Raw genomic sequence first — 15,046 nt, forward strand, 5'->3', positions numbered from 1 at the left:
GCATCTGGCGGACGCCTTTGATTCCTGAGACTCGGAATAAGGTGATTTGCGGACATCAATGCGCCCTCAGCAGTCATGATTACAGCTCGGGGAGCAGATCCACGCAGGAATTTTGTCGTAAATCCCGACCCCCTGCCCCTCGAACCCCGATCCCCCGGGCCGCCACCGCGGCTTCCTCTTGTGCCTTGTCATGGAAAGGGACTATTAGTCTATTTGACAATCCCAGCCTGTTACAACTCCATCAGTTAATTGGATACCTTGTAGTGTCGGCAGGGAGACAAAGCGTCCGCGGGGGGCAGGTTGGGAGAGGCGGGGGGGGGCGCGTTCACACCTCCCCGCCCGGGCGGGGATATAAGGCGGGCCGGCTGGGAACGCCGAGACGCCAGTCACCCCTCTGACCTCGGACCTAGGAGAACCTTCGGCAGTCATGCAGGCCCCGGCGAGACCCCTCGGATCCGTGTACGGCTACTCCGCCCATCCCGGCGCGGCCCCGTCGCCCCCCAAGGCCGGCGCGGGCAGGTCGTTCACCATCGACGCCCTGCTCGCCAAACCGGAGGCCGGTGCCAAGGACAGGAGCGGCCCCCCGAACCCCGGCATCGGCTACCCCTCCCCCGGCGCAGGGTACGCGCCCCTTCAGCTGCCCCACTACCTGTACGCGCCGAGCGTGGCGCCGCCCCAGGCCGGATACCCCGTCTACTACTGCCCGCCCTACGCGTACCAGGCGTCCTGCCGCGGACTCCTTTACGCACAAGGTAAACGTCGCTCGAGTCTCGCGCCTTATCATGGCGGGTTTACAAGTCTCCACAAATGTTTCATTCTTCTTCTTCGTCCCACAGAAGCGGCCATGTCCAAGGCCGGCGTGCATGTGTTCAAGCACAAGGCGGCCAAGTCCAAGCGCATGCGCACCAGCTTCACCAACGAGCAGCTCTCGCGGCTGGAGAAGGAGTTCGCGCGCCAGCAGTACATGGTGGGGTCCGAGCGCTACCTGCTGGCCACGTCCCTCCAGCTCACCGAGGCGCAGGTGAGAGCAGCTGCCACAAGCACACCTACTTCCCACAATGCAAAGTAATCATCAAACTAACTTGTTTTTTTTTATTTTTTTTTATTCTTCTCGCAGGTGAAAGTTTGGTTCCAGAACCGCCGCATCAAATGGCGCAAGCAGAGTCTGGAGCAGCAGCAGGCCAAGCTGGCCAAACTGGGGCTCGCTGCTCCCCCCAAGAGCCCGGGGTCACAGGGCCGCGAGGGAGACGACGACGAGGAGAACGACTTTACCGACGAATCGGACATCGATATCGAAGGCTCCCTCACTGAGTGCTAGCCCAGGATCCTGGACTGTCACCCTGCTGCACTGTTACATGTGGCAGCAGATCGCTTTCTGTAAATAGTATCTATTTGTACAAATATTTAATAGATATAGATCTATATATTTAAATTGTTTGTCTTGTTGGCCTTTTTTTCATAATGAATTTTGTACATTTGAATAAAACGACCACAGTATATTTTTAACTTAGTCATCTGTCCACGTCCTTGTCATTGTTCTCTGGAATCCAGCATGGGCCCGATGCGGCATAAATCTGTCGTTTTGACCATACATAATATTACATTACTCATGGAACAGCCTACAGACCAGCGATCATTGATGTGAACTAAAGCCATGGCTGGTCTGGGACCATCACGTTGACGTCCCGTCTAAAGGCCGTAATCATGTCGGCTTTCATCATCAGATTAATGAGTGGGCCTATGTATTCATAATCACAGACTGGTGTTAACACGCTCATCTCAATCATGCAAGCAGAGCAGAAACTACAGGCTCTAATCAGAACAACTTGCTACCATCTGAGCACATGCATTATATGCTTTACCACTATACACCCTGAAATATTTATGGAATGGACACTGACAACATGACCTTGAATGGTACAGCAATGATTAAAAACACATCTTAAATAGTTGATCGGTTTAATACACACATCCATTCGTTCTCATGCGGGACAGGTGATGAGTAACCGTGATATCAGACTTTCAGTCTGAAACCCAAGAACCGCCGTCTCAATTTACTGTGGAATGGATTACCATAATCCAGTTTTAATATCATAATTAACTCCACAACAGAGGCAGATGCCACAATTTCCAAGTTAAATATGATGGCAAAGTCCATTTAACAAAGTACATAAAATAAAAATCCAGCAAAAAACTTTTACGTTTATGACATTTATCAGATGGACTTGCTCAGGGACACAGTGGTAGTACGTGGGGTTTGAACCTGTGACTTTGTGGTCTTCTGGTTTATAGACAAGGTTGTTGCCAACACCATATACAGGCTGTATATGGTCGTAAACTCAGCAAGTAAAAAGAAAGGATCAACCATGCTGAGTACCGTACTGCGTTACAGTACGGTATCGGAGACACAGGTAGAGCCGGACTATAACAGACAGGCACACGGGCACTCCTCTCTTCTCTCTTCGTTCTCCTTAAACAGCACAGAATCAAAGAAGGGATTAGGAAATGAAAGAGGCCTTTTCTCCCCTGCCGGTCTTTCCGCCAATTTCTTTTCCGTCCGCCTGTCTCTGCAGCCCCTTCTTTCTTCGCTCTGATCAGGTGTAATCTCTCTGTGGTATATGGTTTAAGTGAAGGGGGTGTCCTGGGAAACCCAGTAGGGAGCGGGGAATCTCACTGTCCCAATTAGCCGGACCGCTGCCCTCCCCAGCGCCCCGGTCCTAAAAAACGGGCCCTTGAGCACTCTGCCTCCTGCCTACAAATGCTAATCTCAGATATTTTACCATTGATAGTCTCAGCGTAACCCGCTCGCTGTGTTATTGCTTTCTTCCAGGGGGGGGATGCGTGCACCCGGTCGCTGTTGGCTTTAGCTGCCCACCGGTCACGTTTGCAGCTCTTTATTGGATTGGCACAGTGAATTAGCGGAGAGAAACATTGTGGTCAGTGTGTTGGTGTTCTAAACACTAATCTCTGTGTCCGTCTCTGATTGTCAGTACACGCTGATTATCCTGCGACGTCTTGAAAGGCTCCACTGTTCCTCGGCTCAAACAGGAGTTCGGCGTTGTTTCGTCAGCCAAAGGTTCTAATACATGCGACATTACAAAAGCACAATCTTTTGGGTAACACAAAAATGGCCCAGGCAGCACAATCACCTATAAAGTCGCAGGTTCAAACCCCACGTACTACCATTGTGTCCCCGAGGAAGACACTAAAGTGTCCCCTGTAACTACTGACTGCAAGTCTCTCTGGACCAGGGCGTCCGATTAATGTCAGAAATGCAAATGTGCATAAAGGAAAGCAGTGCGTTTGGAAATTAAAGTAAGGGCAGCTCTGTGAGGTGGCAGCGTAGTGTAATGTATTTTTTTTTTTTTTTTTATCTTGTTTGCACCAGAACACACAGCTCAGGGTAGTGGGGGTGTGTGGCTGGCTGCCCCGAGGCTCGGTGTGAGAATGCGCAGGCCGAGACATTTTTCAAGGCGACAGAACCGTAAAAAGGTTCCCGCCTGTTGCATTTTATTTGCGGAGCCACTCAATCTAATAGTCATTAGCCTCCATCGCGGCCGTTTGAAGTGGGCGCGCTTCTTTGTCTCATTGTGAAAGGTTTAATATGGAGCGCACAATGACTTCTGACAAGGGGCAAGGTGCCTGAAAGGGACTACAAGGACCGGCCCCGTTTTAAATGAGCACTTAATAGCTGACCGCCCTATGCAACTTCTCAAAGGCTCTGCGTTTTTCCTTTTTTCCCCCTTCGGAAATGACGCCGGTCCCGTTTTCTCAGCTCTGTACGAACCGCGCAAGAAAGAGAGATTAATCGCTGTGGTGAAATATCACCTCGCTACAGGAATCTACCGAAATTCGCCGGTGATTATTATTAGCGGCGAGCGTTATTAGCATCGTCCTATTGTTCACCTCATGTTAATAGTGTTGTGCTATTGTGCTGCATTCGCGGCTGTTTTCATCGTGGAAAACTGCATTTCTGATTCTTGTTCTTTTTTATCTTATTATGCATCGACAAATCCGCGAATGTGATGTGGACAAAATGTCCACATTTCAGAACGAGGAAGGGACAGTCACGCTACTAGCGCTTTATTGGATTGGCCTAGTGCATTAGCAGGGAGGCTTTTTTTGTTTGTTAGTGTTTTAAACTCTAATCTCCGTGTTCATACAGTCTGCAAGGAGATTATCAAGATACGCCAATTAAACTCCGCCGCCTTGAAGGCTGCTACTGTTTTATTTAAGACACTGGATTTAACGTCAGAACAACATAGAAGCATCTAAATACATATTTAAAAAAAACTCCATTGTGATAAATAAATAAATCAAATAGTTAAACCCGAAAACCTTTGCGCATAAGAAAGTTTTATCGTGTCCAGAACTTTTTTTGTAAGAGCCCGGATTAGCTGAGCACACACGGCCTAATGTGAAACAACGCGCCCGATTAGTTAATTAATGGTCGAGCGTGCGCGTCGCCGCCCGTACGTGCGCGCTCCCGTCCTCCGTCCCTCACCATGGCGACCCGAGTTCGCTGTTTGCTGAGAGCGGCGGCTTCAATTATAACGTATGACCCGGTCGCCGGGTCTATTCTCTCACGACTTCACGAGTGTGTGGAGTCCTCGCTGTAAATCCAAAAGTTGGAACCTTTTACAGTTTATACATGAACATTTGAGTTCGCAACGCGTGATTGCATTTTAGTTAATCGTACATTTCACTAGCTGCGTCTATGGTGTTGTGGGGTTGGTGTCTATTGTGTTATGGTGTTTCTACCCCCCCCCCCCCAATGAGGCTATAATGGTTTTAAAATAGTTATAAAACTTGCGCGGGGTTTTACACAAAAGACGCCATCAAATCATCTCTTCATTCATTTAATAGCTACAGTTTTGAGGGTATAATGTAGTTCGGCTACAGGCATCAATCCAAAACTCAATGACCACTGTGTTAAATAACCCTGCATTAAATATATTCCCATTGTTGTTGTTGTTTTTTTTTTTTTTCATTTTTTACAATTAAACGAGATACCGTGACATAGAAATAAATATCTTCATTTATGGCTTAAGCTTCATTTACGGCAAACCAAGCCGATGCTTGCTGTGTATCACAATGACAAAAGCAATCACTTTCACCAATGAATATTGCGCAGAAGTGCGCAGAACAACTCACTCTGTGACTTATTATTTATTGCTGCGGCACTTTGCCTTCTATGTCTTCTATGTATCATGTCTTCTATGTATCATGTTCTATGTTCTGTCTACGCGGGAGAGGTTTTCAAGTAAGAATTTCATTGTGCTCTGTACGCTGTACTTTGTACATATGACAATAAACTTCAACCTCACTCACGAGCAGTGATCTACCGTAACAATCAGGTAAGTGGAAAAGAAAAGCAGCCTCGGGTTCGAATATATTTCGTGGAACTACGCCGCCACCCAGAGGCCAAAGGCAGAATAACCACAGTGGCGTCTCCGCAGCAGGAGTTCAGCATCCGACCAGCAGGGGTCAGCATGATGCAGGAAATGGGCCCGTTAGTTTTCATTTTCACATTTATACAAATGTACACCTGAATTAGTGTGCTACAGTAAAAGTTAGGATCGTACAAGGGATACAACAGTAAAGCTATATTGTACATAATAATATAATTATAATTGTTATTATTTTTGTTGTTGTTGATTATGATTGTATTACTATGCTAATCATAAAAATACTGTAATTAGTATTATAAGTATGCTGACACAGCTCTCTGCTTTTCAGGAATCTGATTCTGGTGACTTACCCCTCCCCTACACCCATCCATTGTTAGTCTCATTCAGAGGACAATGTACTGCTGGTGACCAATCCTACGGTTAAATGACAGATGAACCAGAAGACACAGGTTCAAATCCCACTTATTACCGTTGTATCCCTGAGCAAGACACTTAACCCTAAGTTCCTCCAGAGGGACTGTCCATGTCCCTGTAAGTCATTCTGGATAAGGGCATCTGATAAATCCTGGAAATGTAAATGTAAATGAGAGCAGAAGACAGACAGCCAGACAAATCACAGAAATTAGCATTTAAACCTAAACAACTGATGGGAATTAATTGGACAGATAAAACCTTTTTCACACTAAACATAACCCAGCCACAATGAACATATGTGACCGTGTGTTTCTTGGTGTGATCTGAAGTCTGTATAAATGGTGTTGGTTCCATCAGAAAGGTTATCGAGTGTAAAATAAATTTAAAATCAATTATGCGAATAACCATCTAATCAGCTGTGGTGACCCCATATTGGAGCGGACAAAAGGAGACGATGTATGGATTTATTGGTTTTCTCAAGTCTGAGTTAATGGCACTTGTTCATTACATTCACAGCATTTATCAGACGCCCTTACCCAGAGCGACTTACAATCAGTAGTTACAGGGACAGTCCCCCCTTGGAGACACTTAGGGTTAAGTGTCTTGCTCAGGGACACAATGGTAGTAAGTGAGATTTGAACCTGGGTCTTCTCGTTCATAGGCGAGTGTCTAACCCACTACACCCTATAAGCGTATAATAAATGATTAATATTCTTAAACATTTGTATGACCGCGAGGGGGCGCAAGAGGACAACAAGCGACGACGCTGACGCAGCGCCACAACACCTTACGGAGTTTAAAGATTTCAAAGCAGCATGTAATATATTAGACCGCTTTAGCCAAGACGTAATATCTTTATTATACAAAATTCACCAGGCAAAAGATCTATGTGTGATAGTAAGTTGAATATTTTACAGACTCCTCTAGCACCAAAGCAACATCAATTTTTCACGTTAACAGTTATTTTTATTGGTATTTTGCAGTGCTTATATCACATCAGTTAGTATGTTCATACATTATATAAGTACAGCATCAGTAATTAATAATGATAATATGTACTGTAATTCTGTATATTATTTTTCACTGAATTGTATGATAATATCTTTAATAAATTCATTACTTAAAACACAAATATCCAACAATAAGCATAGGGAGGAAAGGCCTCATACCCTCACACAATGAAAACATGGAAATTAATTTCAAAGTACATGAAGTAAATGTAAATTATTTCTATGTGCTCTACATTTCCCCTGTTTGTGATTATTCCTGTCTAAATTTCCACTTTTTCGATCCTCTGCTGTTGTACAAAACTAGCCGCGTCTCTCACTCCCACTGCAGCCCGCCACCCCCCTTCCTCCAATCCTCTCCATCTCTCTCAGCATGGAAGATTTTAATTCTGTTTTTGCACAGATGGTTCGTTCCTCCATTAGTATTCATTACAGACTGCATGAACTCTTAATTACTGAAGGAGAGAGAAGAGTGACAGTGAGAGAGATAGGGAGAGAGGGAGGGAGGAATGGGGGTTGGAGGGATTGTATGAGGGAATAAAGTTTGCACCAGGGCTGAGGGTGTGTGTGTGCATGTGTGTGTGTGTGCTTATATGGACATGGGTGGAGGTAAAGACAAATATCTTATGCCACAGTCCCTCATGGGAAAGTGATATGAAGACGTGCACCTTCATTATGCAGAAGAGCGTGACCTCACAACTGGCCTGGAGATGCACACAATCTACAAGCCTGATCTGCTGCCACATTTCACTGCACGTCTGGTTGTGCGCCTGGAGAGACAGAAAGATATATATATATATTCTGGGCAACGTGGGAAATTGTCTTAAGTGACCAGTGCCCCACATTTTTTCGCAGTGTGTATGTGTACGAACGTGTAGTAGACTGCAGCTCAGGACAGCACGATGAAACGTCACAGTTCGGGTCCAGACCAAAAAAAGGGGGGGATACCAGTAGATGGCGCTGAACGAGACATTATCAAACGACCCGTGACGCAAAGAGAACCATTTCCACTTTCATTGTAGCTTTACATTTGCTTACATTAATTGCACATTCATTACCACAAAACTCAATTTAATGTGACAGCATTATCTCACAGACAAATTAGAATTGATTTAATTTAATGATTTCGTTTTAGAATAAACAATGATACACCATGACCATTATCTTCAAATAAAATGGCTGTCGGTATTAAAATCTGATTAACAAAAAGTTGTTTCCTCAAAATTGGGGAGTATTCACCAAATTGCCTTTTCATGCTGAAAATGCCTGGATGTGCAGACAAAATTGAATATGAGATTCGTCAAAGTTTCTTTCAACGCCAGTTTTATATTTTAGGCTTTGGGCTTCAGATTATCTTTCCCATTTCTCCCACTCTGGCGCCCAATCCCCAGCATGGTCTTTGTTATCACCCATGATCTGTAATATAGCTGTAACAGAGGGACAAGGCGTGGTCAGAAGCCCGAAAAGACCGTATATTATATTCATAAGATCATTTTATAAATATCTCGTATTAAAACACAACATGGTATGAGGGAGATCCACGCGTGGATCTGGGCAGGGAGTGTGTGCGCCAAGCAGAGGGAAAACGAGTCATTTCATGATGTCTTATGCTCTTGACTGAGGAGGTCAGATGTCACGTCTGGCGTCGCGTGACTGGACGAAACACGCTGTTTCGGCATTTATCGTCACTACCAAGTTTCACGAAATATTACGGAAAATGGGGAAAAAATGGGGATCGCCATATAACATGAATTAGGCTATAATGTAATGATCGGGCAATTATTTGTCATATTTGTGGAAGCGACAGTTTTGTCACTTTGGAAAGATCAGCAGCGACTCTCACGGAATGACGGAATTCAAGACTCTTTGAGCGTGAAATACAGTAAAAATGTAATATAATACACCATGGGCGTTAGCGAAACTATTTAAATTCTACCAAATAATAAATATTTAAAAGTCAATTGCCACCATTTCATTTGATTTGGGGAAAAAAATCTATTTCTATACAATGCAAACTAATGAATTATCTCCAAGTAAAAGTCTACAGATGGAGAACAATATTGTACTGCTGCTCAGAGAGGAACCAAATAACAGAGTCGCTTTCTCTGTACGCACGATGTCATAAAAATACAGAATGCAATAAACGCCTCGCCTTTTCTTTTTTTTTTACGCTTGCAGCTTATTGCGCAGTACTGCAGATTTAAAATAATCGAAATTCCCTACTTTGTTCTTTATTCGTGTCGTTATTATTATTATTGCTATTAATATTACCGAAGTGGAACAAAAGAAGGGATGCCGTTTATGTTAAACTGGCCTAATTAGAAATATTTTGGTTGTAGATCTACCCGTTTCAGTGAAACGGCGAGTTAATGTGTTTAATGAGTAAAGAATGATTAATAATAATTAGGAGGCTTTAAAAGGTGCTGAGTGCTCTAAATAGCCCGTGTATACGCGGCGCGGCCGCTGCGGCTCCCCGCGTACCGATTTTCCGACCCACGAGCAGCTAATCATTACCGCGGAGACACTCAACACGAGTAACATAAATAAAAATCGCCCTACGTTAATACGTCGTGACCTACGACCCTTGACCCCCCCCCCCCCCCAAGCTGGTTAACTAACGGGACCACAGCGGTGAGATGGTATCGCCGGTCCCGCGCTGCCCCGGGGGGAGTTAATACCTCACCGGGCGGAACCGACGCGCTGCGCTTCCGGTTAAACACTAAACGACAAATGTCATCGTTTTACTAAATATTAACGTCGCAATTGGGATCGGATTTATTATCCATGGCACTGGAGCTAGAAACGAGATGCGCTGAATGAATCGGGGAACGTGGGGGGGTTAGAACCCGGGGCAGGATGGGGGGGGGTCTAACTTTAAAAACTAGTCTACATGAAGAGTGGAACTTTCTTCTTGTCGCGTTCTGCTCTCGCTCCGCCCACGTCGCGTCCCCGGCCGTGGGGCAGGTGGAGGGGCGCGCCCGAGACGGGCGCGCGCGCGGGCCAATCAGCGCGCGGCGGCGGCGGCGCGCTCCCGTCTCGCGCCTCACAAAATGCCGCTCCGCAGACGCCCGCGCCGTTAGACGCGCCGCTCGGCCGACGGGGGATGGGTCCCGGCGCCGCGCCGTCAGTCTGCGAAGCGGGGGCCGCCGGGTAATCGCCGTGTCCGCCCAGGATGTTCTCCGCCGCCGGGAAGCGCTGCTTCACCATCGAGTCGCTGGTGGCGAAGGAGAACCCGATGAGCGCGGAGGAGCCGGTCCGCCCCGCGGCGCTCGGCTACGCCCCGAGCCCGGCCGACGGCTTCATGAGCGCCTACCAAGGGCCGGCCGGCCGGCCGCTGTACCCGAGCCCGGAGCTGGTGTTCCCGGAGAGCGTCGGCCACCCGTCGCTCGCGGTGCACGCGCACCCGCACGCGCACGCGCACGCGCTCCAGCACCCGCACTTCTTCGGCGCGCAGCACCGCGAGCCGCTCAACTTCTACCCGTGGGTCCTGCGGAACCGCTTCTTCGGACACCGCTTTCAAGGTGAACCGGAGGGAGGGAGAGAGGGAGGGAGGGAGGGGGGGTTATTTGTTATTTATTAAAAAGTCTGTGAATCAGTGTCAGGGTTCACCTCACCTCGAGCCCGAGCTCCCTCATCCTCACAAATTCCGCTTCGGGTGGAGTATCTGAGACTATTAATAGGCGGTGAGACACGTGGGGTTTAATAACCATTTCAGTGAAACAATACTACATACATGCGATCATAATAACTCGTACGCACCGTAACATTATAACTGTAATTATGAATTTGTAATTATCTCCTTGTCTGGAGATCCTTCTTCCGACGCAAAGTTGCTGCTTTTGTCGGGGATTTATATTTTTACCGCTGGCTGTACTGATATCGGGATATGTGTGTGTGTGTGTGTGTGTGTTAGAGAGAGAGAGAAATATCCGTACATTTATGGAAGATTTGCTTTACACTAAACCTCAAGCACAAATAAAAAAAATAAATAAATAATCCGGAGGAAATTCTATACGTTTATTTAAAAGTCATTTGAATAAATCCCGATTGCAAACGCCAAATAAGCAGGGGTGCACAGGACGCCCCATATCGCGCGTCAACCTTCAGCCTCCAGAGCGAAAGAAAAGCGCATTTTCTGTCATGATCTCGGTATTCCGGCCTGACTGGTGCCGTTTCCAGATAAATCCGTTATACATTAATGTAAAAAAAGACCAACAAGCAAAACCGATAATAATAATAATAATATACATAATAATATACATAAAAATATCTCCCTGAAATATTTTAGAATTCTGAAATTACGAATTTTTATCGTATTTTACCGATTTTAGTTAGTACTTTGCTGTACTGGTGATTTAAACATTTAGATTACGTTACACAATTAATAGATTAAAATGTAATAAATGAATACAATTTTCGGTTATTATTATTTTTTTCATATAAACATGAGCGAGGCAGAGTATAACCATGCGTTATATAAGGTGATTTTTTTTTACTTTTTATTCAAATCAACACCACGGCCCGTAATCTGCGCGTTCGCAGCGGAAACGCGCGACTCCCGTGGATTCTGTAATTGAGTCTCTTTCTCGCGACCCCTCAACACTCAGAGACACACACACACACACACACACACCGCCACTTCACCAACGCGACAGTTTACACCAGTTGCATGAAGTGCCATGAAAATGAATATGAATTATTTCAATTCTTCTCGTTTTTAAAAGCTTACTGCTTTTATAGGCTTGCTTTTAAATCTGATAATTTTAAATGTATATTTAATAATATTTTTTCTTAAAGAAATTGTGTTTGTGTGTGTGTGTGTGTGTATCTCAGAATAAAACGGTTGTCAGGCGCTCGCGCCGCTTCCGCCTGACTTCACGCCAAAAAAAGCCTCATCGTTTCTTCTCTTTTCTTCTCTTCTGTTCTCTTCTCCCGCTCCAACGTCCCCAGGAAACGACGTTTCCCAGGATGCTCTGCTCCTGCACGGGCCGTTCGCGCGGAAGCCCAAGCGCATCCGCACCGCCTTCTCGCCGTCGCAGCTGCTGCGGCTGGAACGCGCGTTCGAGAAGAACCACTACGTGGTGGGAGCGGAGCGCAAGCAGCTGGCCAACAACCTGAGTCTGTCCGAGACGCAGGTAACACGCACAGAGACACGCACAGAGACACGCATACACGCACACACACGTACACACAAACACGCACACACACACGCATACACGCACAGAGACCAGCGCACACCCACAAACACGCATACACGCATACACACAAACACACGCACGGAGACATGCACACACATACACAAACACGCACACACACGCATACACACAAACACACGCACGGAGACACGCACATACACACAAACACGCACACACACGCAGAGACACGCGCACACACACGCATACACGCACGGAGACACGCGCATACACACAAACACACGCACGGAGACACGCACATACACACAAACACGCACACACACGCAGAGACACGCGCACACACACGCATACACGCACGGAGACACGCGCATACACACAAACTCACGCATAGAGACACGCACACACACACACACAAATACACGCACACACACGCATACACGCACAGAGACACGCACACACCCACAAACACGCACACACACGCATAGACGCACGGAGACACGCGCATACACACATACAGACGCACGGAGACACGCACACACACACACACAAATACACGCACACACACGCATACACGCACAGAGACACGCACACACACAAACACGCGCACACACGCATTCACACAAACACACGCATACACACATACAGACGTACACACACGCACATACACACAAACACACGCACATACACACACAAACACACGCACATACACACACAAACACACGGACATAACTCAAACACGCTAGGAGACACGTACGCACACATACACACACACAAACACACACAACACGCACAAGCACAACGGAAGTACGTTCGATATTAAACCATGGACCAATAATTACTTGCATGTGAATAAAAATCAAATGATTAACAGTCAAGTAAAACGAATAATGAATCGGGACGAATGACGACATATCAGCTTCTCTATTAATATTTCGCGCATTCGGGTCACACGTGGAACGAGTTAGTTTGATCGTCACACTGTAAACAAAACGAAATTCATTCATTAATCTGTCAGGAATCATCCATTAAAGTAAAATAACCATCTACATTTGGAGCGTTTTTTTGTGTAGGCTTTACAAAGCCGAGAGCGTATCAACCTCAGGCTTGTTCAGAAGTCTGGTTCTTTACTACCTTCCATAAGAAGCACAGGCCCGTTCGCCTCGGTGTGAAAATTGACCGTTCTGACCTCTGACCCGGACTTTGCGATGATTTAAGGGAATGAATTCTAATTATTTGATGACGGGAATGGGATTTGTTTCGCCACACACGTTGGGGACGTTCGCGCATGTCAGACTCGGGAAACTCGGGAGAAGACAGAACTTTGTGTTGCCAGATTGGGGCGGAGAGGTTCAAGTTCACATTTCAGGAAAATTGCTTGTTGAGGCTAGGTATTAAGGAACCAGTTCTTCTAAGTTAAGTATTCACTTTTGGCTCTTCTGTGTATTTTTGATGCATATTTGGACAATTTTCAGCTGAAAACAATGACGCATCTGGCTAATTATGGACATGTCAGTCATCACCATGATATAAATAGGTTATAAGAACATCAGATATGAGGACACTCAGGCAAGCAAGCAACCCTGAAGATAAACTGGATGTGACACAACTGGCCCCAAGCTCTGTGTCTAATATAAAGGCACTTGGTCTTATATTTCAGTACACAGGGGTGTTAGGCTGAGAAGAACTGAATGTGTGGTTCCACTCTCCTTCTACAGGTGAAGGTGTGGTTCCAGAACCGGCGGACCAAGTACAAACGGCAGAAGCTAGAGGAAGAGGGTCCGGAGAGTAGCCAGAGAAAGAAGGGAAACCACCACATCAACCGCTGGCGCCTGGCCACCAAGCAGAACTCCGGCGATGACATCGATGTCACGTCCGACACCTAAACACGTCCAGATGCCAACCGAACCCCTCTGCCACTGACCCCGCCCCGTCCAAGATGAAGCTCTTTATTTATTCTGTAATGTTCGTAGTGATCGATTAAGGCCGAGCGTGAACTGACGGCAGACGCTGAAGCCTGGGGGCGGAGCCTGAGACTGGGCGGATTCCAGAGACTGTATCTGAGCTCCCCTCTCCAACCGCGGCCCGCTCCCCATCCCTCCATCTGAGTATGTGTCCACCTCTTCCTCCGCACGAGGTCACATGACGGAGGACACTCCTCCACCTCCCTTCATCCCTCCATCAGCGCCGGGAGCTGTGGTTGTGTTTGCTGACTGAAGGAGTGTGAGTTGATTTACAGTAATTACAGGAAGGAAGAACAGAGCATTAAAAATTCCGACACGGTCTCGCTCAGACCTTTGACTTTTCTGACGGCACCGACCAGAACGGCACCCTACCTTTGCGTGCGTGTGTGTGTATGTGTGCATGTAAGACTGTGAGTGTGTGTTTCTTGTGAATTGGCTCTCCATGATGCTGATGAAGTGGAATATTTGCCAACGGATCTTAAATCGTTTTTTTTTCCCCCAGAACAAACTAAACGGAAAAATAAAAAGACATTTTAGACGCCAAAAAACAAAAAAGTGAACGTGTCGAGTTGTGTTACAACAGATTCACACGCACATGCGCACACACACCTGTTAGTAGTGCCACTGTCTCATCTTGCTTCAGCGATCTCCTGTCAACCGAAGGAATCCGTGTCAAACGATCCTACAGGTGAACTCTGAACCTGCAGCTTGACCGTAACTGCAGCGTGACAGAGTATAAAGGATGTCACTGGAAGTTTGTTTTGAACATTTCTGGACATCCTATACTTAACACAGGTGCAGATTTTCTCTCTCTCTCTCTCACACACACACACACACACACACACACACACACACAGACAAAAGCCTTTCACAGAGTCACACTGTCATTCCATGCAAACCCTGCCGTATTTAAGAGGGAAGGAAGACGAGTTAAAACCACGTTTGTGTGTGTGTGTGTGTGTAGGTGTTAATGTTGTGTGACTGAGTAGGTATCCGTGTGTGTCGTCGTTTGGCAGAGTGCCTAACGAGAGCCACACCTCTCAGCGCTTCAGTTAACAAACAATTTACCCAGATTCCCCTCTGCTCCCTGCACACGCATC

General features: G+C 46.5%; 2 protein-coding genes across 2 annotated transcripts; both read left to right on the forward strand.

Moving 5' to 3' along the window:
- Window positions 1-396: 396 nt before the first annotated feature.
- On the forward strand, window positions 397-1,318 carry noto (notochord homeobox). The gene is made up of 3 exons (XM_028970447.1): window positions 397-752; window positions 837-1,021; window positions 1,118-1,318. Exons 1-3 carry the CDS (start codon window positions 428-430, stop codon window positions 1,316-1,318), a joined length of 711 nt encoding a protein of 236 aa, XP_028826280.1. The 5' UTR covers window positions 397-427.
- An 8,595-nt stretch (window positions 1,319-9,913) lies between these two features.
- On the forward strand, window positions 9,914-14,480 carry emx1 (empty spiracles homeobox 1). Its single transcript, XM_028986913.1, has 3 exons — window positions 9,914-10,353; window positions 11,783-11,967; window positions 13,701-14,480. The coding sequence occupies exons 1-3, from the start codon at window positions 10,005-10,007 to the stop codon at window positions 13,866-13,868; spliced, it is 702 nt and encodes a 233-aa protein (XP_028842746.1). The 5' UTR covers window positions 9,914-10,004; the 3' UTR covers window positions 13,869-14,480.
- Window positions 14,481-15,046: the final 566 nt, after the last annotated feature.

The sequence above is a fragment of the Denticeps clupeoides genome, chromosome 1 (genome assembly GCF_900700375.1).
Source record: "Denticeps clupeoides chromosome 1, fDenClu1.1, whole genome shotgun sequence".
NCBI classification, from domain to species: domain Eukaryota; kingdom Metazoa; phylum Chordata; class Actinopteri; order Clupeiformes; family Denticipitidae; genus Denticeps; species Denticeps clupeoides.

What these genes read in the sequence shown, in the direction of transcription:
- emx1 (XM_028986913.1), top strand. Translation starts at nt 10,005, where the DNA reads ATGTTCTCCGCCGCCGGGAAGCGCTGCTTCACCATCGAGTCGCTGGTG. An exon ending in CTTCGGACACCGCTTTCAAG is followed by an intron (nt 10,354 to 11,782) that starts GTGAACCGGAGG and finishes CAACGTCCCCAG; the next exon opens with GAAACGACGTTTCCCAGGAT. An exon ending in TGAGTCTGTCCGAGACGCAG is followed by an intron (nt 11,968 to 13,700) that starts GTAACACGCACA and finishes CTCCTTCTACAG; the next exon opens with GTGAAGGTGTGGTTCCAGAA.
- noto (XM_028970447.1), top strand. Translation starts at nt 428, where the DNA reads ATGCAGGCCCCGGCGAGACCCCTCGGATCCGTGTACGGCTACTCCGCC. An exon ending in CGGACTCCTTTACGCACAAG is followed by an intron (nt 753 to 836) that starts GTAAACGTCGCT and finishes TTCGTCCCACAG; the next exon opens with AAGCGGCCATGTCCAAGGCC. An exon ending in TCCAGCTCACCGAGGCGCAG is followed by an intron (nt 1,022 to 1,117) that starts GTGAGAGCAGCT and finishes TTCTTCTCGCAG; the next exon opens with GTGAAAGTTTGGTTCCAGAA.